We start from the raw sequence: 24262 nt of genomic DNA, 5'->3' as shown, positions 1-24262 counted from the left end.
TAAACTTGGAGCTGATTCCAGTCACAGAAAGGATCCAAATAAAAGAGTAGGTTTTGTCCAAATTTTAATTCATCAGGTAAAGAGAGTCACCTATATTAAAGCCCTCATAAAGTTTCACATATTATGGGGCCTGTCTCAATTTTTATCTTAATAAAGTCTTTTTGGAGAACAACCCATTAGCCTGGAATAGCCTTTGGTCAGTGTTAGTTTAGGAAGCTCATGGAGGTCACCTGACCAAACTGTTTTTTAAAAAAGTACGTGGGGGCAGACCTTTAATACAGATTGAGTAATTATTCCTGGGCGCATTGTTTGTGATTGCAAATGAGACCTTTAAAAGATTTCTTTTTAAGTGGTATCTCTTGGAGATTGTGGATAGGATCATTTTTTCACTGATAGGTCGTACGGGGACCTAAAATGCTCTATCTCAAACAAGACAGATGGAAATGAAGTTAATGTTCTTGGAAAAACTGAAGACAAAGACCCTGATGTGAAGATGCCTATAAGAACTTTGAATAGAATTGTTTCATGAAATGTGAGCAAATAAAACAAAACAATAGAGTCAAGTTGACATTTTATTCATTATGGTTTACATATATATGTGTAACTAAAATAATATTATAAACAGACTTATATTACATTGTGGTAGACATTTGATTACATCATCTATATATTCAAGTTGGTCAGAAATTGTCTGGGGGGAATCTTCTCATTTGGAAATATAGGCACTAGTAACACACTAAGTGGTTTTTCCCAAGCACCGAGCTGCAACCCAAGATGAGGAAGAAGCAGGTTTGTGTGCTGGATTCACAGTAATGATGAAGATTACACACTGGCTCCTGTGTTGACGGCTCCTTACAGCTTCCCAAACATTGCTGCACTTGGGCCTCCCAGCCTCTTGTGCAGGAGGGTCTGTGGTTGTCCTGAATGTCCACCTGAGGACACAGTGTCCCCACGTCAGCAACTTGGGTGCGGGTAGAGATGTGACGAGATTGCTTTTCCCGTCTCCCTCAGGCAGCACTAGTTGGAGGTACCACCATGATCATCGGCCATGTCCTGCCTGACAAGGAGACCTCCCTTGTGGATGCCTACGAGAAGTGCCGGGGTCTGGCTGACCCCAAGGTCTGCTGTGACTACGCCCTCCATGTGGGGATCCCCTGGTGGGCACCCAAGGTAACAGCGCTGGGTGGAACCCCAAAAGAAGAACCAGTGCTCTTTTTGGCAGAGGGGCCATTTGGTGGGAGCCAGCTGGGGGGGCTGATGCTGTCCTGCGGTGTGGAACACCCCTCCCACCACCATCCTAACTCCTCCAAATGCCAAAAGAAAAAACACTTACGATTCTATAAAGGGGGAGGCCTGTTTTGCTTAATTTAAAGAGCCAGTTTTCCAGCGCTCTGACCACAGGGCGCTCAGCATGTCCTGATGCTCTACATAAGGTGCCACTTATGTAGCAACCCCTAAGGGGTTGCTGCTGAGTAGCAAGCTCAGTAAGGGTCAGCCCTGAGGGTCACGTCATTTTGTGCTTGGAGTGACGGCACTGAGGTCTCAGAACGGAGGGTCCCGTCCTGGCTCAGGGCTGCCTGGTGAGAATGGATTGGGGTGCTTCTTTCCTGCTGGGCCCCAGCTCCTGCTCTGAGCACCCTGAGTTTGCTTCTGGTGTGTGGCTCCCACTGGGCCCTTTCTCAGTTCAGCCTCTGTGCCCCTGGCTTCCCTGGCCTCCCATTGCCCAGGCCCCAGGGCCAGAGTCCAGTCCCTGCTCCCCGGATTCCTTCTTCCTTGTTCTTCCCGAATACAGATATACAGGCATTTAGATTTTGCTTCACTTCTGGAGTTTTACTGCTTATTACCCCAGCGAAGCAACCTGGATATTCATTCTTTCATCAAGTGCTCATTAGTCACCATGTGCCAGTACTTGAGTGGGTGCCTTGGAATCTTAAAAATAAATAAGCATTAAGAAATTTTACAAAGTTCTCCAGCTGTGGATCCTGATCTAAAGGGCCTGAGTCCCTTCTGAGACAGCGACTAAAAACCTGGCTGTACTTCTGCCCTCAGGTACAAGCCTTGAGCGTGGGGCTTACACAGTCTCTTCCATTATATCCAAACTGGTGCTTATGAAAGGCCTTGGAACCCCCCAACCTCACACATGAAGATCCCCCTCCTGGTACCGGGTAAAAGGTGCAGACCACACTGAATGTTAGCCATCCCTTATCTCAGATGGAAGTTTTGTCCACTTCGGACACCCTCCTGGATGGGCGACCCCTATCCTGGGCCTCTCTCCCTTCCCTCCTCCAGTGGCCTGGAATTGAGAGGGTCCGCTCAGATTCCCAGCAACATTGAGGCCAAGTCAGCTATCCCTAAGTCCCCAAAGGTTGTGGGGATTTTCATGCATCTAGAAATTTTAATTCTTTTTTATAATAACCAAAATTTTTTTTCTAATTACAGATTTTAAAAATAGAAAAGAAAGGAAGCACATAATTCAGTCACCCCAACACAATCACTATTGCTATTTTAGCTTATTTCCTTCTGGTCTTTTTTCATACCTGCTTTTTACACAGTAACTCTTTCACTTAAGTGTGAGCATTTTCCATCTGGCTTCATGGCCTTCATGACCATCAATGCCATGGCCACCTAATGTTCTGTCAAGTAGATGAATCACAATTTGTTTTCCTATTGTTGGACCAATGTTTCTTCCGTTTTTTTCCTAGTATAAATAATGTTGGGATGAATCTCCTTATTCATATAACTTTGCTTCATGTTTGGCTTTGTCCCTAAGTTAGATTTTCCCCAGGTCTCTGGATTTTTAGCATTAGTATGCCTTCTCTGTAACACCCCTTCTGTTATGGGGGGCGGAGGGAACTGGCCACAGGTGTAAAAGTCATTAGTGCATTTACCAATAAGGCTAATTTGGAGGCAGAAACACAGGACAAGCTTATGTGATAGGAGAAACATGCCCAGATCTAGTTTCTATATTTGTGTCACGCTGGACAATTTTCAAAACACTTCCGCATCCATTTGCTCACGTGACCTCACAGCAGCCTGTGGAGTGGGAGGAGAGTGAGATACTGCAAGGTTGCGGGTGGTCATGTGGCGACAGAGCCACCTCTCCTCCGCGCTGGGCCAGCGTCTGCCAGTCAGCCTCTTGGCTCTCTGTACTCACGTGGCATTGCCTTTGCATTCTGCTCTCCAGGTGAAAGCAGAAATGGAGACCCTGGTGAGGGAGAAGGGTGTCAACTCGTTCCAGATGTTCATGACCTACAAGGACTTGTATATGCTTCGGGACAGCGAACTGTACCAAGTGTTTCACGCTTGCAAGGATATTGGGGCGATCGCCCGGGTCCATGCTGAAAATGGGGAGCTCGTGGCCGAGGCAAGGCAGTAGAGAATATTGGGGGAAGTTGGGGGAGCACCAATGGAGACAGTTCTCGGGGGGATTCCTGACCACCCATGACCCTCCCTACAGGGTTCAGATAAAACAAATTATAAAAGAAAGTGTGAGATGTTAACAGCCCAGATGACAGATCTTTGTCCCAAAATCCAAACTTTTCTAGTGTCTGTAAAAAACAAGTCTCTCTGTATAGTCCAAAAGGGTTTCTAAGTCTTGGGTGATGATGTCTTCATTCAAATATGATAACTTACATTCCATTATCACAAAGGAATTTGGAGCACTTCTAAGAAATAGTTTTAATGAGATGTGGCATACAGAATAAATAAGGGTCAACATTCCACTTTCCTGTACCTCCTCAGCGGACCTGAGGTATTATAGAGATCTTCTCACTGGTACCAAGATAGACAAGCCCCTTTGTACTACTGGGTCTTAAGTAGGATACTTGGGGTAAAGGTTAATCTAGGCATCTGTGGAAGCTGGAGATTTAACTAGATTTCCAGTGAGGAAATTCTGATTTGCAGATCAATAAACAGTGTTTGTCTTTAGTGTCCCAGGCCTGTTGGCTGGTGACTGAACTGTATTTTTAAGAGGAAAAGATATTTTCAATCATGAAGTGAGACTCAGGGGATCTCCTGTACTAATCCTGCCCTCTTTATAAGATGAGTATTACAGAAGTGAGAAAAGCAGCAAACCTATTGGAATGGGCTGTGCTGAGCATATTTTACTGTCCCTTGGGTTCAGTATTTTTTGTATCTCTATGATTCTCTCAAGTTTCTTTCTTTTGCTCTTATTCAGGGTGCAAAGGAGGCGCTAGATTTGGGTATCACAGGCCCAGAAGGAATTGAGATCAGCCGTCCAGAGGAGGTGAGGAAGACATCCGTGTTCTCTGTCATCATCTTTCCTATAGATTCACAGAACCTTTAGGATAGAAGAGTCATCAGTAAATACGAGTCGTATGGTATTGCTTTCTTCATGTGTGAAATTCCCATCTGGAAGCTTCCCAGGAAACAGCTTCCTCCATGCTACAGCCAACCTGGCCTTGAGCTTCCTTGGGGAAGACAACTTTGGGGAAACAGACCCACCTCATTGGGAGCTGATTTCAAGGGTCTGAGGGAGGCCATGTGAACATGCCAGGGGTTGCTTTGGCCAAAATTGAATCGGGAGAGAAAAGACAGACTGAAAGGGCCTTTAGATGTTAGAAGAAATTCCAGACTGTAAGCCAAGCCAGTGAATTGGCATTTTGGGGCTGAGATCCCTTTGAGCATCTGTGGAAGACTTTGGACCCTTCCCACCAGAAACGATAGGCACATGCGTGTCTGTGCTCTTTCCCCCTTTTCCTGTTCATTGCTGAGATGGTGACTAAGCCATGCTCTCCCTCTGCCCTCTGGTTTTATCCTTGCACAGTTTTGCAGAGTGTCGACACAAATGCCCCCAGGTCCCCCTTGCTGAAGGATTCAGCTCTGGAGGATCACATTAGATAAATAATGTGTTCTTGCCCTATGACCCTGTTCGGACATGCCTTACCAGTGGTGAGGGGAGAGCTATTTTCCATTTCTTCAAAGCCTTAAATGCAGAGTGGTGGTTGGATGTCCATGAGGGACTGATGGGGAGGCCCTGAGGGACGAGGAGCTGGAGACAGGTTGTGATAGTTCTGCCATCAGACAGGAACCAAGTCAGCCTATAGTGGGTCAGCCTGATGTGGACGGGGGTCCCACCTTACTCCTGCCATGGGTTTGTCTCTGTCTGCCAGAGCCCTTGAATGTAGCTCCTGTTTGGGCACCTCAGAGTTGATAGAGAAAGACACACCAGCTTCAACAAGGCACTGAGAGTGCCTGTGAGCAGAGGGGTGGGGGGATGCACACAGGACTGGACTTTGTGGAGTTCTATGAGGGGAAGAGCGCTGTGCTGACTGTAGTGGCAGTAATAGCAAGAATACCACCTTCATCATCTACTGATTAAAGGGGAGCATCTAAGGAGGTTTTGCTCCCCAGGGACATTTGGCAATGTCCAGAGATATTTTGGGTTATCCCAACCTGGGGGGAGGATGTTACTGGCATCTACTAGGTAGAGGTGAAGAATGCTGCCAAAGAACCTGCAATGTCCATTCAGCTCCTACCACAGAGAGTTATCTCACCCAAGATGCCCCTAGTGCCGAGGTTCAGAAATCCCGATCTAGCCTAATCTCCAGCTTGAAATCAATCAGTATTGCTCCTTTGCTACAGTTCTGAGATGGCTGTGGAGAGAATGCACCAGAAACCAGGGAGAGATGTGACCGCAGGTTTTCGTTTGCTCTTGTTTTGTTGTCTTTTAATTAAGCCCTGAGTAGCATCCAGCAAAGACGTGCCTAGAACCCTAAGTCCCGGGGTTCTCTCAGTGTGAGCAGAGGTGGTTGGAGCTTGGTGGCCCTGCCCAGGGTTTCCCCCCGAGCCAGCCCCTGTGGGTGCTGTTTGTCACTCCAGCTGTGAGTCAGACATTCCAGCACTTCCTGCGTACGAGGTGGGGTGTCAGGGAGATGTAAGCTTGCTTGGGGAGATGGTGAAGCTTGTTTTCTTCCTGTCCTCTGTTTCTAACAGCTGGAAGCAGAAGCCACTCACCGAGTTATCACCATTGCAAACAGAGTAAGTAGACCCCAGCTCACCCTCAGCCCATTCTCAACTCTGCAGTCAGAACCCAGCCTGTATAGTAGAGTCCCATTCTGCTCTGGGTGCCAGCCCCATGCCTGGCTCACAGGACCGCAAATGAACACCGTTTGCTGAATGAACGTTGCTATTCCCACAGATCTGGCAGGAGTCCTCCCTGCCACCGGCTCCCCGTTCTGCCCTGCTGAGCTTGCTGAGACCTGGTTCATTGCTCAAATGGAAATGCCTCCCAGCAGAGGCAGGGCAAGGTGGGGACCACAGAGCCTCATGGCAGCTGGAATCTGTTCCTAGTAGAGGAGCAGAGAGACGTTTGCTTAGAGAACTATGATTCGAACCTCTGCCTCTGGGCCATTCATGATTTTTCCTTGGTATGGTTCAGGGTAAGGGGGCGCTGATGCAGTGTGGTGGTGGGAATGAGCACACACCTTAGGACCTTGACCAAAGACAAGCTTCCAGTCACACGCAAGTCAATCAACCACTCCGAGAGACTATTTTATTATCTAAAATTGGAATGATAATATCACCCACTCCTCGCAGGATGGTTGTGAGGATCAAAGGAGTCGTGGAAGGAAAAGCACTTTAAAAACAGTAGAACACTGTACCAAGATCCTTTCTCCTCCTAAACCATCATTAAGTGTTCTATTTGCTCAGATAATCTGAACTCTAGTTTTCTAAGTGTGGTCTCTGGACCAGCTGCATCAACATCATTTGTTAGAAATAGGAACTCAGAAATGCAAATGCTCAGGCCTGTTCAGACCCACTGAATCAGAAACTGGGGGTGACGCCCAGCAATCTGTGTTTTAACAAGCCCGCTAATGATCCTAATGGGCGCTAACACTTGAGAACTTCTCCTCCAGAAAGACCTAGGCTACCCCGAAGGCTGTAAGCAGAGGATGTGGTGTTAGGAACACCAGGGGAACACAGAGGTTGGAGGTCCAGTTGGTCTCAGAATTAGTCAGGAAACTTGTGCCAAACACATCAAATGTCAGGGCAGCCCCTAAATTCTCTATCCTCCTAATTTGATAGGCAAAGAAGGCATTAGAATAACATTTGGGAAAACAGTTTCCCTTTAGCCCTTTAAAAGTCCAGGAGCTGTACATGAACATTGTTTTACTGTCATAACAATAGTTATGCTATCAATTACTTCCTGATGGAAACTTACCCCAGAATTAGGAAAGATCTGAATAACAAAAGGGCAGCTCCTCGTTTTCTTAGTTCAAACACATGCCCAGAGAAGTGAAGCCATGGACCGTGGTCACACAGCTTGATAGAGGAAAAGCTAATCAGTATTATAATCCAGGTGTCCATTTGCAAGACCGGTCCTGTCTGGTGTAGACTGTGAGCCCTGAACCTCTTGTGTATTGTTTCTTCTCCAGGGTACATTCTGTCTACTGATAAAGCAGCCCTCAGATGGCAGATATCATAATTTTAGATATGGGATATAATACACAACTGTCTCTAGGTCATCACGTTCATGAATAGGAAACTAAGAGTCCCCCATTTCAAGTTGTAAATAGTCTTGGTGTTGGCTGGTAGAAAATGTGAGGTTCAGCACTTGACATCTTGCCCTGATGTCGCCCTGCTGGGCTCTGGTGCTGGGCGCTGCCTGTCCCCTCCTTGTTTCGTGGGGTTCCCCAGCCTGCAGCCGCCAGCCCTGCATTCCCAGCAGAAGACCGCCACCCTGAGGGGAGTGCTAAGCGATGCAGGGGGCGGCGCTGGGGCCAGGACTGGGCTGGTCCGGTCACCTTGGCCTTGTTAGGTTATGGGGTTGATGCTCTCTCCTTCCCACCGTGTTTCCCGTCCTTAGACTCACTGTCCCATCTACCTGGTCAACGTGTCCAGCATCTCGGCCGGTGACGTTATTGCAGCTGCTAAGATGCAAGGTGAGTCCGTAGGCTGGGCTGAGCAGCGCCCGTGTGTGGTGGGGCCCAGCAGCTCCATGCACTTCCCAGCCCGGCTCCTGGGGCCAGGCCCTGAGCCTGCCTTTCCCTTTTCTCTCTGGCTGTCTTCCTCACAAGCACCCTGCACTGGCCTGGGTTCAGTCCATTAGCACCAGTGTTTTCCTCTGCACATTTGTTTGCATAACAGCTTTACAGAAGTGTCCGTCACCTCTCCTGGGTCTGGTAAAATTTTCCAAGTTTTCAATCAACTCACTAACTGGTATTTTTTTGAGTCTCGTGGGTTTTGCTAGTGGTTGCCTTGGTAACCAACATGAAATCCTGGACCAGTTCCAACGGACATTTCAGGGGGGAAATGCCTGGGAAGTCCCTGGAGAAACGACACTGTGAGGGCCCAGCGTCCCTGTCAAGAACCCAGTGTACCAGCCCCAGGGCACCTGTGTGTCGGAGCACCTGGCAGCCCCTGAAGGCTTGGTACGTGCTTGTACTCCCAGACCGGCTCGGGGTGCCAGTGAGGGCCCAGTAACAGGAGAAACAGGTCACGGTCACAAACCTGAGGATATAAATCAGGAGCAAGGGCTTTCAGCCTTCGCACCACACTGCCCTCCAAATCCTGCCTCTTGCTTCTCCTTTAGCGGGACCCCCTTCGCTGTCTCTCCTGCGCTGTTGTTCCAGCCTCCCACCTCCGTCTCCCTGCCCTCCATCCCCTGCTACGGATGCCACCCCCAGTATTCTCCTGAAGCTGCTCCCAGCAGCCGCCTGCTCAGAAAACAGATCAGTGCTGCCCCGCCTCAGCGCCCTCGCCCTTCTCTTCTTGCCTGGAGTCAGCACGGGGCCAGGGAGCAGTCTGACCTTGACCCCAGCTGTGCTCTCAAATGCCCAGCTGAGCTCGGGCAAGTCCCTTCCTTTCTGACTTCAGCTCCTTCACCTGCCCCATGAGAGGCTCAGACCAGTGATCTCCCAGGTTCACTGGCCTCCTGGTGATGGTTTGAACCCTCTTCTTTCAGGGAAGGTCGTGCTGGCCGAGACCACCACTGCGCATGCCACACTGACGGGCTTACACTACTACCACCAGGACTGGTCCCACGCAGCCGCCTACGTCACAGTGCCTCCCCTGAGACTGGACACCAACACGTCAACCTACCTCATGAGCCTGCTGGCCAAGTAAGGTGTTTCAGCAGGACCACGCACGGCGTTATCTCACAATGCGCGCCATTCCGGGAATTTGTAGGTCTTTAAGGTGATATCGTAGAGGCCCCAAACCTGACCTAAGTTTGATTTCGTTGTGTCCAGAGGATGATGTTGCTTTTGTTAGCTTCTCCAAAGCCCATCAGATAATTGCCATCCATGGAGCTCCTATGACCACTTTATTTGGATGAGAGCTTCTGAGGTGACGAGTAAAGAGCATATATAAAACTGTGAACAGCGGCTATTCAGAATTTCAGAGGACATTGATACCTTACACTGGAGACCACTGGGGAACTATAGGATGTGGTCTCTGACTTATCCTAGAAAATTTGTGCATCTTTCTATCTCTTTTTTTTCTTCACCTCTCCCTCTTCTCATTATGTCCCATGTGGTTTTCTCTCATTGTATGTACCTCCCTCCTTCTGTGTGTTTCTCCCTCCTTTCTTTCCTCTTCCCTGTTTTCTTCTGCACCTTCTCCCTCTTTCCCCTTAACATCTTCCTCCAGACCTCCCTTTCCCCAGCTCCTCTTTTTCTAACACTGCTTTTCCCCATTCAATCCAGGTCTAAATAAAATGCTTTAATGAATAGTCTGAATTTGGTGGGACACAAACATGGAAAGATTTTGTTTCGTTTTGCTTCAAATTCCTTCTTGCCTCTAATGACATTTTGATAATGGTAAAGGCCATTGCTTTTTCTTCTCTTTTGGTTATTGAACTCCAGTTCAGTTTAAAAGTCAGTCTCTTCCCCTCCCCACCCCCAGCTCAGAGAATTAGTAGGGGTTAGGATTAAAGGGGTGGGGAATTCCACTCCACACCCAAGCATGATCTGTACTCCTGCACTAATCGTTGCTGCTTCTCTGGCTGAAAGTGACTGGCCTTTGGGGCCCTCCTTGTATGGGGCATGTGCCCAGATACAGGCTCTCTTGAGCCACCCTCACGCAATCCTCTGACACAGGAGATGGAGTCCAGCTTGACCTCTTCTTCCCGTACCTTCCCGGCTTCCAGAACTAGCAATTCCCTGTGAACAAGAATCTGGCCAAGCGGCTTAAGCCTGGCCACCTTCTACAGTATCTGGGCCCAGAGCAAGCTCACACAGCTTTGCCACTCCCTACGGTGGGAGGGCAGGCTGGCCCCCACCCCTGGCTCTCCTCACCCAGAGGCTCAGGCAGGCCCACCCGTCCACCACCTAGGCAGGTGCCCGCTGCTGTCACCTCTGTTCTCCACAGGTGAACCTCTTGAAATGTCCCCTCTTGAGGAGACTAGCTGGGGGAGAGGAAAGCACCATTCAACCCATGAAAAGAGGAAGAAGGGAGAGACTGCAGGACTCACCATTCTGCCAACACCTCAGTCGCCCTCCCTGTCTTCTGCTTTTACAAGACCTGGGGGTGGTGGTATACCTCTGTTAGGGTGATGGTGGGGGGGTGTTGAGGGAAGTGACCAGCCCCAGTTGGAGGTGGCTGTCGTTAGATAATGGGGCTTTTATTTCATCCATGTCCTTAGTTTTCAGTCCTGGTTGGCTAACAACTGGAAAATTTCCACTCCACATCTTGCTACATTAACAACCGAAAGAGCAGTGTGGGGCTTTCCAAATACAACTGGAGTGCAGGCAGTAGGGTCCCGGGGTGAAGGTGGGCCCTGGAGGGGCAGGATATGCTGTGGCACAGTGGCAGTAATTAAAGACTGTCCCATAGTTTTGCTGTGATTCTGCAGTGGCAGCTCTGACGAATTTAACCAATTTGAGAGAGGAAAGGGAGAAATGCCAGATCAGCTCTTTCTTTTAAAAATGCTTGTTGTTGGGAAAAACCAGCCTCCTTTTCATCATTATCAACACAACAAAAACAAACAAGTATCAAGAACCCACTATAAGAATTTGGGCTCAGTTCCAAGGTCAAAGAATCTTTTGAAATACCTCTGCTTGCCCCAAGCAAATTTCCTGGAAGAACAAAAAGGTAGTAAAACCCCCAACCCACCCAAATTACAGTGCCCAAACCCACACAAATTTAAATAGGCAGGTCAAGAAAAGTATTATTAATCGAATAATTTAAGTTTTTATATCTAGCCTATTTTGTCAAATTTATTTAAATTATTTAACTAAATTCTATTCATTTAAATAGAATTATAATTTCATGTGAACTATTATGAGAATAGTTTGAATCCCATTTTTTAATATTTATTTATTTATTATTTATTTATTTGGTTGCATCGGGTCTTAGTTGCAGTAGGCGGGCTCCTTTGTTGCAGCTCATGGGCTCCTTAGTTGCGACTCACTGGCTCCTTAGTTACAGCACACGAACTCTTAGTTGCGACATGTGGGATCTAGTTCCCGGATCAGGGATCGAACCCAGGCCCCCTGCATTGGAAGCGCAGAGTCTTAACCACTGTGCCACCAGGGAAGTCCCTGAATCCCTTTTTTAATCAGTGCATATTGTAAACGCGTGCAGTTTTATAGAATTTGGAGCATAGTTTTTACATTTTTAGGAATTTATGATTACTATAATTTTGCTTCTATGACATTATTGGTGATAATTGGTGTTATGCAAAATACTAGATAGAAAACCCAGACACCAATTATCATATTTCTATAAGAAAATATGAGCTGCTTCATAATTATCTACTTTAGGATGTGGTTTCTTCGAATATACCAGGGTAATAAGTACAATCTATAGATATAAGGATTTGTCCTTTATTTAAAATCTGACTTCTCAAAGGGATCAGAAATGTTTTCATTTGAACATATATATTTTTAAAGTACTTAACAAAAGGGAGTGGTGTTTTAAACTTTAAAGAGTAGGGATGGGTCTGTCATACCTCCCAGATTCAGGGCAGCATCAGGGGACCCCAAAAGCCCTTCTGGAATGTGCCCCCCCCCATTCACTCTTGCCTAGTGAGCACTTACTTGTGTAGGGGCCTTTTTAGAAAAGTGGGTGCTCAGTAAGACTCGTCAGTTAAAGCATCGGGTCCTGGGGTCCCAGACCCTCAACCCATGACTCTGATGGGCATCTTCTGATCTGAGCCCTACCTGGGTGTCTGGAGGATCCCTGAGGAGAAAGTGAAAACCTAAAGATTCTGTTTATCTCTGGTGGGTTCTGCAGGTCTGGGGGATGTGGGGATCCCCAGGATACCCTAGAATAAACCCTCTGCTCTGTGGAAGAGCCCCTCCCGCAGTCTCTGAGAGGGCCCAGAGCAGCGTCTTTGGCGCAGGGAGCTACCAGCCCATGCCACAGAGTGGCATGCCATGTGCACTGTCACCAATGTAAGTCTCTGCCCCGAGTCCTGAGTGGCCCGCGAACCCCTCGAGAGCCTGGCCGTGCCTTACCCACCGTAACCTCAGCAACCATCTGAGGACCATGTTCACGATGGCAGCGGCAATGAACCACTGGCATGTCGCTGCTAGTTCATCAAGGCAGACTTCTCTTCCGTCTTGTCCTTGCTCTTCCCTGCTGGGCCAGGAGAGCCCTCACATCCAAGCAAAGCTTAACATTGGAACTTGAGTGTTTTACCAAGCACATGCTTATTGCCAGCAGGGCCTGGCGCGGGTTGAGGGGGGAGATGAGAGGGAGTCGGCCTATGGTTCCATGGAAGTAAAACTACCTCCACCCTGTCACTTTAGTTAAACTCTTTTTTTAAATTTTATTTATTTATTTATTTATTTTTGGCTGCGTTGGGTCTTCATTGTTGCGTGCGGGCTTTCTCTAGTTGCGGCGAGCGGGGGCTACTCTTCGTTGCGGTGTGCGGGCTTCATTGTGGTGGCTACTCTTGTGAAGCACGGGCTCTAGGCGTGCGGGCTTCAGTAGTTGTGGCACACGGGCTCAGTAGTTGTGGCACACAGGCTCAGTAGTTGTGGTGCATGGGCTTAGTTGCCCCGCAGCATGTGGGATCTTCCCAGACCAGGGCTTGAACCCATGTCCCCTGCATTGGCAGGCAGATTCTTAACCACTGTGCCACCAGGGAAGCCCTTAGATAAACTCTTAAGTTCAATTTTTCTCCACCCGTTAGTTCTCTTAACATCCAAAGACTCTCAGTGTCTCCCGTGACACTGGCATTCTGTGCCTCAGTTGGCACATATGCTCATTCTGCAGATGTGTAAACTGAGGTTCTCACAGATAACTCGCTAGAGGTCATACAGCTATGAAGTGGCAGAGCCGAGATTGAAACCAGCTTTGCCGTGTTTCCAAGTGAAGGTTTTTCGCTGTCCCTGTCCCCACCCTCTGGGACCCTGGCCTCCCCTCCCCTTACTGGTCATGTCCTTCTCTCTACCCAGTGATACTCTGAACATTGTGGCGTCAGATCACCGGCCTTTCACCACGAAGCAGAAAGCTATGGGCAAGGAGGACTTCACCAAGATCCCACACGGCGTGAGCGGCGTGCAGGACCGCATGAGCGTCATCTGGGAGAGAGGAGTGGTATGTTCCCGGGACCCCTCCCCACTCTGGGCCTCAGAAGAATTTTCACCCTTAGGAGGGCTGGGTCAGCCACAGCTCCTGTTTCACTCAAAAGGAAAACAGAAAAGGTCTTTTTTTTTTTTCTGATCTGAAAGGTAATAAGACCTAGCATAAAAATTTGGAAAATATGGAAAAGTATTAGGAAAAAACCCCATAATTCCATACTGGGAAATTATTAATATTTTGGTGTATTTCTTTCCAGCTCTATGCATGTACTGTACATTATTTTAATTACTGGGTTCATCTTCTTTTCATTTAACAGTGTATTTTGAGTGTCTTCCTATATCAGTAAAAATTCTTTAAAAACATATTTTTAATGGCTAAATAATATTCCCTCCAAAGGAAGTACCATACTTCAATTAATCCTTCCATGATGTTTGGAACTTTCAGCTGTTTCAAATTTTTGCTCTTAGAAATAATGCTGCAGAGAATCTCTTTGTTCATGAGTGTACATCAGCATTTCTAATTATTTCCTGAGGACAGATTCCTAGAGGCGGATTTCTGGGCCAAGGGATATGAACCTTTTTAGAGATCTTGATATCTTTTGTCCAATAATAAAGATAGAGACTGGGACTTCATTTGAATACCTCCTGTTCTGCCCATGAAGAATAAGTAGTTTTGGTCTTGACCTATCACAGATTAGATGCAGCACAGAGTATGAGCCCAAAGAGATTTGAAATCCTCAAGCCTAAACAACCAGCTCAGGGAAGACCCATGAGGCAGCTCCAGAATCCCCTTTGAAAAGAGTCCACGGTGCCTTCGTGGGTGGGACGATAAGATGCCTTTCCAGCAGAGAATATATGTCCCTTCGTGGATGCAGGGAAGCTCCTGATTTATCCAGAGTGAGTACCGAGTAGACCTGGTTTTACAAACAGGAGGTAGATTTGCACGAGGAAAGCAACCTTTTGGAACAAGGGCCCACCCGCCCCCGTTGCTGCAAGAAGGAGAGAGGAGTAACATGGAACCAAGCCTAGCAGGTTGGCTCATCTGAAATGATGCCCGTGACATTGTCCTTCTCAACACCATTGTTCTAACCAACTAAAAGCCCTCAGGCGAGGGTCAAGGGTGACCCGGTGTTTGAGGCACACACACAGGACCTCGGTTGACCTAACACTTTTGCAATGTTTCAGGTTGGAGGAAAGATGGATGAGAACCGTTTTGTGGCTGTTACCAGTTCCAATGCAGCGAAGATTCTCAACCTGTATCCCCGCAAGGGCCGCATCATCCCTGGAGCCGATGCCGACGTGGTGGTGTGGGACCCAGAAGCTACAAAGTAAAACCTGCTGCTAGTCTCCAGGGCTAGAGGGACTTGGGATTTTAAGGACCTGATATTACAGAACTCCATAAGCATATCATCTTTGCACTACTTATAGCATAGAGCAAGATGACCCTAAGGTGTGTTCAATTCAACAAATACTTGAGGGCTTGCCATGGTCCAAGCACTAGGAATGCAACAGTGAACAAGAAGGTCTGAAGATCTGCTATAGTGCAGCTCCATGTGCACAGCACTTTACAGTTTTTCAGAGCTAGGTCACATCAACTATCTCGTTTGCTTTTCACATAGCCCCAAGAAGCACTTAAGCCTAAAGTTCTTATTTCCATTTTACTGTTGAAGAAACTAAGAGCAGAGAGTAGAGGGACTCCCCACATGACATAGCTAATAATTGGCTGAACCAGATAGACGTCCTGACACTCAGTTCCGGACTCTTCCACCCACTCTGCTTCTCTCGTTGAGGGTGTGGGTCCCCTTGAGCACACAGCGCTTGACACCCATGGCATTAATGAACACAAGTTGAGTGGGTAAATGAAGTGCATCAGGAGTTATCAAACCACAGGATAACTCATCTGTTATGAGCATCATCTTTTTTTTTTAAATTTATTTATTTAATTTATTTATTTTTGGCTGCGTTGGGTCTTCATTGCTGCACGGAGGCTTTCTCTAGTTCCGGCGAGCGGGGGCTACTCTTCCTTGCGGTGCGCTGGCTTCTCATTGCTGTGGCTTCTCTTGTTGCAAAGCATGGGCTCTAGGTGCACAGGCTTCAGTAGTTGTGGCACGGGGGCTCAGTCATTGTGGCTCGCGAGCTCTAGAGTGCAGGCTCAGTAGTTGTGGTGCACGGGCTTAGCTGCTCCGCGGCATGTGGGATCTTCCCGGATCGGGGTTCGAACCCGTGTCCCCTGCACTGGCAGGGTGGATTCCCAACCACTGCATCACCAGGGAAGCCCCAGGGCATCATCTTTACTCAGAGATTTGAACAGGGTAGTGGGAATTGTTTTTTAATGTTAAATTTCATTCAGTCACTCAACAGATAGAAAAGTGCCACCATTTGCTGAGCACTTTTCTAGGTGCAGAAGCTAGCAGTGAACAAGATAGACAAAAATGTGCTGGGATTTTTGAAGATAAAAAGTTGAATTGCAAAGAAACGCACCTCCCTGCTGGGATCCCCACACTGCTTCTCCATTAGGGCACTTGAGAAGCCGGGTTCTGCATCCAGCCTGTGGCTGGTCCCTGCTGCTGTTGCAGGTGTGGCTGTTAGTGATTGCTATTGGCAGAAAGACCCCTAGAGTGTAGCCCAGTGTATTAGTCAGCTAGGGCTGCCATAACAAAATACCACAGATGGGAGGCTTAAACAGTAGAAATTTATTTTCTCACAGTTCTGGAGGCTAGAAGTCCAAGATCAAGGTGTCAGCAGAGTTGATTTCATTCTGAGGCCTCTCTCCTTGGTTTGTAGATGGCCATCTTCTCCCTCTGTCTTCACATGGCACTTCCTCTGTGTGTGCACTTCTGGTGTCTCAATTTCCTCTTCTTATCAGGACACCCATTTGATTGGATTAGGGTCCACCTATATGACCTCATTTCACTTTAATTTGTTCTTTAAAGGCCCTATCTCCAAATACAGTCACATTCTGAGGTACTGGGGGCTAGGACTTCAACATATGAATTTGGGGGGACACGGTCCATCCTAGCCTTTGGGGGGTCATCCCTCCTCACTGAGCATCTTCCCTCCTCACTGAGCATCTTCCCTTCCCACTGAGCATCTTCCCTTCCCACTGAGCAGCATCTTCCCTTCCCACTGAGCATCTTCCCTTCCCACTGAACATCTTCCCTCCCCACTGAGCATCTTCCCTCCCCACTGAGCATCTTCCCTCCCCACTGAGCGTCTTCCCTCCCCACTGAGCGTCTTCCCTTCCCACTGAGCGTCTTCCCTTCCCACTGAGCATCTTCCCTTCCCACTGAGCAGCATCCCTTTGCACTGAGCATCACCTTTTCCCATTGAGCATCATCCCTTCCTGCTAAGTAACTTCCCTTCTGTTGAGCTGTGACATCTTTACCTCCTCTCAGAGTGTTCTCTCCCGCCACTTCCTTCCCACCAGGACCATCTCAGCCAGCACCCAGGTGCAAGGAGGAGACTTCAACCTGTACGAGAACATGCGCTGCCATGGTGTCCCACTGGTCACCATCAGCCGGGGGCGGGTCGTGTATGAGAACGGCGTCTTCATGTGCGCTGAGGGCACCGGCAAGTTCTGCCCCTTGAGGTCCTTCCCAGACACTGTCTACAAGAAGCTGGTCCAGAGAGAAAAGGTAAGGTGAGGGGCGGGGGCGGAAAAGACGTGTGGGAAGAGGTTGAAGGCCCCTGGCGGCGGCATCTTATATGACTTTTAAATCTCAAAGATGTTCTCACTCTGTCTTTCCACCAAATCTTATTGCCTGAATAGTCACTTTGGGAACAATCAAAATAGTAGAAAAGGAGCACCTGTAACAAAGTAAAATTTATTGGGAAGGGTCCCCAGCTCCCTCGGAGCCCAGGGACACTATGAGGTACTCATAGCTATCCCTGGCATCCAGGCTTCTTGTCGTCCCTCGGGGCAGGGGACTCCTGGCTTGGCCTGGGTTATCATATTTGCCCTGGAGATGCTCTTTCCCCAAACTCCCCACAGCCGCCCTGTGACTGCAGTAGGCTGGGTGGGCTTTGCTGAGTCTGGGCCCCCCAGTGGAGTGGTCAAGCCAGGTCTAGCTCACGGCCATGGGGGTGTGGCCTGAGGTCTTATCGTGAGAGTTTCATCCAGTCCTCGGATTCCATAAACACCCTGGGTGTTCACTGAAGCTTGGGGCTCCACCTTATCCCCAGGGATACTGAACTCTGGGTAGAGTTTCACCCAAAAGAAGGCTGGCTATTCCCTCGTTGCTTGGGGATTGACTGTCCAGCCTTATCTTTGAGAGCTGTCCTGTCCTTCCTGACAACTCCGGGTGCTGGGAACCAACTGCAGCCCTGGCCTCTGGGTGGAGAACCCAAATCATCAGAAAAGAACAAATCTGACAAAACTGATGGGTGAAAGCATCATGAGGTTTCCCCTTCCCTTCCTCTGGCATAAAGCAATATTATTATGGTTCAAAATGCTCCTGCCTAGCTATTTCCAGATTCTGTCTAGAAAGGGTGGGTGTTCTTAGAAATATCATGAACTCCTGGCAGGTGCCCTTTGTCAGACCCCACTACAGCCTGGGCAGGCAGCCGCACTGGTCCTGGCCCTCGCTTGGCACTTGGGGGTAGTCCTGCCCTTCTCCCTGCATGCCTGTGGGTCTGCTCTGGTGTATGAAGGTCGGTGGGCTGTGTACCTGCTGAACCTGGCAAATAAATGTCACTCTGCCAAAAAAAAAAAAAAAAAAAAAAGAAATATCATGACCAAGGGCCTGGGAGCCCCAGCCCAAATGCAGGTCTTCTATCAGGGAGCAGACTTGGATTACCTAAAAAAAAAAGCATGACTTTAGGTATCCCAGTATTCAATTCAAAAGCGAACTCAGGATCTCTCGGGTAGGTGAATGGTCCCATCTCCAATATGCTTCCCAGATGTGGACAATGGCAGAAGACCTCAGCCCCACCTCTGGGGGATGTGCCACAAAGAGCTGTAAGAGAGACACATTCACACACAAGACTACCTGACCAAGGGTGGCAATGATTTAAAATAAGAGAACGGAAAATAACAAGTGTCAGTGAGGATATGGAGAAATTGGAACCCTCATTCATCGTCAAATGAATGTAAAATGGTGCAGCCACTTTGGAAAACAGTTTGGCATTTCCCAAAATGTTAGATATAGAGTTGCCAAAGTAACTCAGCAATTCCACTCTCGGGTATATACGTAGTCAAGAAAAATGAAAATATATGTCTACACAAAATCTTGTACATGAATGTCATAGCAGCATTATTCATAAAGGCCAAAAAGTGGGAACAACGTAAACGTCCATCAACTACTGAATAAACAAAATGTGGTGTATCCATACAATGGAATACTATTCAGCCATAAAAGGGAATGGAGTGCTAATATATGCTACATACAATATGCATGACCCTTAAAAACATCATGCTAAGTGAAAGAATCCAGTCACAAAAGACCACATATTATATGATTCCATTCGTATGAAATGTTCAGAAGAAGCAAATCCATAGACAGAAAATAGATTAGTGGTTGCTTAGGGCTGGCCAGAGGGGAGAATGGGAGTGACTGCTCACGGGGATGGAGATTCTTTTGGGGGTGATGAAAATATTTTGGAATTACACAGTGTTGGTGGCACAAACTTGTGAATTACACTAAACACCCCTGAAATGTACTCTTTTAAATGGTGAATTTTATGGTATGTGAATTATATCTCATTTGAAAAAAAAAAAATCTTTAAACAGTTCTGTGGCTTTCCCAAAAAGAGATGTTTTAGTCAGGAAATAGGATCAAAAGAGGGCAGAGAAAGTGTTTGAAGCCCTTCTAAAAACCAACCTGGGACTTCCCTGGTAGCGCAGTGGTTAGGAATCCGCCTGCCAATGCAGGGGACACGGGTTCGATCCCTGGTCCAGGAAGATCCCACATGCCGCGGAACAGCTAAGCCCGTGCGCCACAACTACTGAGCCTGTGCTCTAGAGCCCACGAGCCACAACTACTGAGCCCGCGTGCCACAACTACTGAAGCCCGTGCTCCGAAACAAGAGAAGCCACCGCCATGAGAAGCCCGCGCACCGCAACGAAGAGTAGCCCCTGCTCGCGGCAACTAGAAAAGCCCACGTGCAGCAACGAAGACCCAACGCAGCCAAAAATAATAAAAATAAATAAATAAATAAAAACCAACCTCACAAAAATGTCAGACAGATACCAATTCACAGCAGACCGCTCTTAGGGCCAGACATAGTGGAAGAGCTCAGCTTCTAGGACTGATATAAATTCAACTCAGAGGCCCTTTATCCAAAGCACTTATTATAATGACAACATAAGGTCCTCAAGAAAAAGCCAATTCTATTCCCTATTCTCTGGTATAGCCCTTATGTAACAGAATGCAGGTACGCAAAAAACTTCATTTCCCCAAAATTATAAATAAGCAGTCCCTACAGAGCAGGGTCCTCAGGAAAGAAAGCAGCTCTGGGGTTGGGACCAGTGTATAAAGCCAAAGCAAGGGGCTGCCGGGAGCCGGGTCCTGCCAAGGTCACTCAACCAGGATTCACCAGGTCTGTACTCCCACCCTTCACCCCTGGAACCCCAAAGTGCAGCCTGGTAAAGGCTAAAACACTTCAGACCAGTTTTGACATTCTGAGGACTGAGCTCAACTACAGATCTGTTGGAGAATACAAAGGAATATGTAAGCTGAAGAGCCTTCCAGAAATCACCCTTATCTGTTCTTTCTCTCAACAAGGGTTTCAGCAAGCATTGTGCAGCAAGGAGATTGAGGTTATGTCCCTGAAGAGTGCCTGGGGTGTAGATTATTTATGCTGCCCCTTCAGACCTTATGCACATGCTCCAACACACTTCCTCTCGCAGCAGAACTTTGTAATATGGTTAAGCCCCGAAACCACCCCTGCAATAATAACAGCTGCTGGTACTTACATGTCACTCACCATGTGCCAGAGCTTTACGTGTTCTATTTCATTTGATCTCATAACAACTCTGTATTCTTATAAATAAGAAAACACGCACAGAGAGGTAACATAACTTGCACAAGGTCACACAGCTTACAAGTAACAGAGCTAGGAGTGGAACCTAGGCAGTCTGGTTGTAGAATATAGGCTCTTAACTCTATTGCCTTTGTGAGTACAAAATTAACTACTATTGCTGCTGGGGGATTCTAATCTCCAAATCAGCTGTACTTAACCTCTATTCCCACAAAGTTGTCACATCACAATAAAAGGCCTGGCCTCTTGAGAGCCTGGCAAGTGAGGGGGTGACATTGCTCCGTGTGAGGGATGCTCTGTAAAGCTGAATACCTCAGAAGTCTACCCGCTACCTTGGAAAACATTCCACCAATGTCAAGGGGCGTCAGTGGATATCTCTATGCGCATGCATGCAAACACTCACACACATATGCACTATTTAGGAGGTACAAGCGGATTCTCTACCCCTGGGTTCAAGATGTAGGAAGGCTTTGTCACATGCAGTAATTTGGGTCCTAAGAAGAGTGGCAGCGTCCAAAGTCTTATCAGCCATCAAGGAGGCTCTGGTGGTGGTGGTGGCTTGGCCCTGATGGTTGATGGTGTCTGTGCTCTGATGGCATCATCTTTTCCCTTTTTCTGCTCTCCACCTTCACTAGACCTTAAAGGTGAAGGGAGTGGACCGCACTCCCTACCTGGGGGATGTAGCTGTTGTTGTGCATCCTGGGAAAAAAGAGATGGGAACGCCACTCGCAGACACTCCTACCCGGCCTGTTACCCGGCACGGAGGCATGAGGGACCTTCATGAATCCAGCTTCAGCCTCTCTGGTAAGAGCAAGGGCCACTTGGCCTGGCACCTGCATCTCCACCAGAGTGAGGGGACTGGAGGAGGGCAGAGGGACTAGGATCCCCACCCCGGCAGAGGGGTTTATGCTGCTTTCCTCTCCATCTTCTCCCTCCCTCCCCGATCCCCTGCCCGGTGATGACTGCTGGGCCCCATTTTATAGACACACAAATATTGGCGGGCGGGGAAGGAGGGCTCTCCCAGTCCCTGGGCACCAGCCACTCTAACAGGCCATGGCCCTTTTGGGCCTTTCCCCATGGTTTCTAAGTTCAAATAGTTTCATCCCTTGAGATATCTTGAGAGCCCTGCACATAGGGATGCCCCAGAGACGATCTGAGCGCAGAAGCATTAACTCTGCTACATGGGTCTGCACCCCCGTTTCCCACCCCGCTCCTCACCCGCCTCGCTGAAAGTCGTGGTATTTCCCTTATACCCTTTCCTCCGTCATCTTAGCCTCAGGTTTGCTCGTCTGCCACCTTCTTTTCTGCCAGGAATTGTACTGTATGTAATACAATATAGAATATATGGGGTGTGTCTATGCTTAGAGACTTTATCGTCGACGGCGTGTGTCCCAGGTGCTTGGCCATAGTTAAAGGTAGAGGTCATTGCGGCATAAACGGCGAGCCTCACTGGAGAGCAGGCAGAGACTGTAAGATGCCTCGGTCCTGCAAGCAGCTTTGCCGGAAACCATGACCCCTACTTGAAAGGGGCAGGGGCCGGGTCTCACTGAACGGCCTTCACGACTAGCCCTGGCGCAGACCGAGCCTCCGCTCTGCAAGAGCCGTGCTGGGGCCGGCAGGTGAGAGGAGCAAGATCCTGGGGGAGGTGAGACGCAGCCACAAACTGTCTTAAGATGAGAGGCCAAGAGCTAAACCAGAGGGGAGCTGAGGGCCACGGCTGCCCGCTGAGCTTCCTCTGTGCCCAGCCGTGTGCTGGCAGCAGCTCAGGTGGCTCCTGAGTGAGGAGCTGACCACCTGTGGAGAGGGGTCCTCTCCACCGCCCTCCCCATCGTCTCAGAGCCAGTCTCATTACGGAGATAACTTCTCCCCCAGCCTGAGGGCCACTGCTACTCCCACCAGCGACGGGACCGAGTGCAGGGAGTCAGAAAGGGGTCTGCGGGGCGGAGTGTCAGTGGGAGCCCCGGCCTCGCCAGTCCAGGAGGTGGAGCTCCCCACGGCTGCCTGGACCTGCCCCTTCCTGCAGCCGCCAGTCCCGGGAGAAGCAGCAAAGCCCCCAGAGCTGCGAGCCCCCTCTGGCCCCTGGCTTCTGCTCCCACCCAAGTCTCAGGCAGAGCCAAGACTGGGCGGAACTGCTCTCAGGTTCAGCAGATATCAGGCAGCCTCTCACCTTCCCTCCGCCCCAAACCTCGTCTGTTCTAAATGGGACAGGCTGAAGAATGTCCCACCACACTCCTGGGGCACAGACCTTCTTTTCTTTTTTTCAATTTATTTATTTATTTATTTATTTTTGGCTGCACCACAGGGCATGCGGGAATCTTATTTCCCCGACCAGGGATCGAACCCATACCCCCTGCAGTGGAAGCATGGAGTCTTAACCACTGCACTGCCAGGGAAGTCCCCAGACCTTCTTTTCTAAGTCTCGGGACTTCAAGACGTGGGGGCCTTTGGGGTGTTGTTCTTTGATTTTCCAAAGCAGTGGCACACCCTTCCTTCTCGCTCTCTTGCTCACTGAGGCATATGTGCAAAGGCCCACTTGCTAACAGGCAGCTCCCTGGTCCGTGTGCTTGGCGAGAGACCATACCCCCAGGGCTGACAGCAGTGAAGGTGGCGTAGCAAGGCAGTTAATCTTGGAGGCTCTGAGCCAGGAAGACCTGGGTTCAAGTCCAGGTTCTACCACTTATACACTGTGTGACATTAGCCAAGTTAACTTCCCTGAGCCTCAGTTTCCCCACCTGTAAAATGGGATGGAGTTGGATTGAGGATTAAATTAGATCCTAAGCACGGAGGACCTGGTTTTATTACCCAGGGGAGCTCACCCTCTGCTTCCTTCCTTGCAGGTTCTCAGATCGATGACCATGTTCCAAAGCGAGCCTCAGCTCGGATCCTCGCTCCCCCCGGAGGCAGGTCAAGTGGCATTTGGTAAAGGCACTGACCAGCCCCCCAAGTGAAGATGCACCACTGCCACCAGCCCACACGCCCTCCGGCCACAGCTGCAGGGGGCGGGAGAGGCCGGGCTGGGCAGCGCACCACCTGAGGGGGCCCCGGGACACGGGGAGCCCTCCCCATATCTGACACGTGATTCACTGTGCTTCGAGCCGACCCTAACAGGCACTTTGAGATGTGTTCCTCCTGCTGCAGTCCTTTCCTGCCTTGGCCTCGGCAGGCTTCCCGGGGGCCCATGCTATGCACAGAGCCCAATGCATAGAGCCTGGCCCCGCCCCTCCTCTCACACCCGCCTCTGGGCTGGCCTTGGGAAAGCCCGACCTTAGTGCCCTGCCCCTGGCTGACCCGCCAGCTGTCCAGAGCACTTTAGCAGATGTGTTTTAAAAGAAAAGGACTCCCTCCCCCATCCCCTTCGGCCCAGTGGTCACTTTCGCCAAGTCAGACCGGTGTTGGCATCCCAGCCATGCCCAGGACATCCCGTTTTTCCCCACTCATCTCCCGCCCCTGTTTGGTTGTGGCTGGGACACTCTGCGCCCTTTGCCAGCTGCTTCCTCTCTGCCACCCCCCGGGAGTCCCAGGCCCAGAAGGGCTGGTCGGGCGGGCATGAGGCTGGTGCCAGGCGCGTGTATATGATTTTGTTTTGCACGTTTGGTTTGCGCAGTGGTTTGGTTTGACTTGTTTGTGCATCCTGTGAAAAATGACGGTGCTTCGTGTCACTAGCATAGCATAGAAACAGCAATAGATGTGGACCTTAGGAGATGCTGCATCGACACCAACCAGACAGCCTAGGGCACCGCTGACAGGGGTGAGAGGGGGGTACTGGACTCGAGGGCCCTTTTTCTCCCTTC

The 24262-nt window shown here is 49.1% G+C and overlaps 1 protein-coding gene across 1 annotated transcript in view; it reads left to right on the top strand.

The window, feature by feature from the left end:
* Positions 1-23614, top strand: part of DPYSL5 (dihydropyrimidinase like 5) — a 47538-nt gene extending 23924 nt beyond the window's left edge. Inside the window, exons 2-12 of the mRNA XM_059942984.1 lie at positions 1012-1170; positions 3185-3364; positions 4178-4246; positions 5956-6000; positions 7829-7904; positions 8927-9083; positions 13368-13509; positions 14679-14821; positions 16921-17128; positions 21107-21275; positions 23309-23614. Coding sequence (XP_059798967.1) covers positions 1012-1170; positions 3185-3364; positions 4178-4246; positions 5956-6000; positions 7829-7904; positions 8927-9083; positions 13368-13509; positions 14679-14821; positions 16921-17128; positions 21107-21275; positions 23309-23394 — 1434 coding nt within the window. The 3' untranslated portion in view covers positions 23395-23614. The remainder of the gene's footprint in view (positions 1-1011; positions 1171-3184; positions 3365-4177; positions 4247-5955; positions 6001-7828; positions 7905-8926; positions 9084-13367; positions 13510-14678; positions 14822-16920; positions 17129-21106; positions 21276-23308) is intronic.
* Positions 23615-24262: the final 648 nt, after the last annotated feature.

Source organism: Balaenoptera ricei, chromosome 13, assembly GCF_028023285.1.
Source record: "Balaenoptera ricei isolate mBalRic1 chromosome 13, mBalRic1.hap2, whole genome shotgun sequence".
NCBI classification, from domain to species: Eukaryota; Metazoa; Chordata; class Mammalia; order Artiodactyla; family Balaenopteridae; genus Balaenoptera; species Balaenoptera ricei.
Note: the sequence above shows the minus strand (reverse complement) of the source record. Positions and strands in the feature narration are given on the sequence as shown.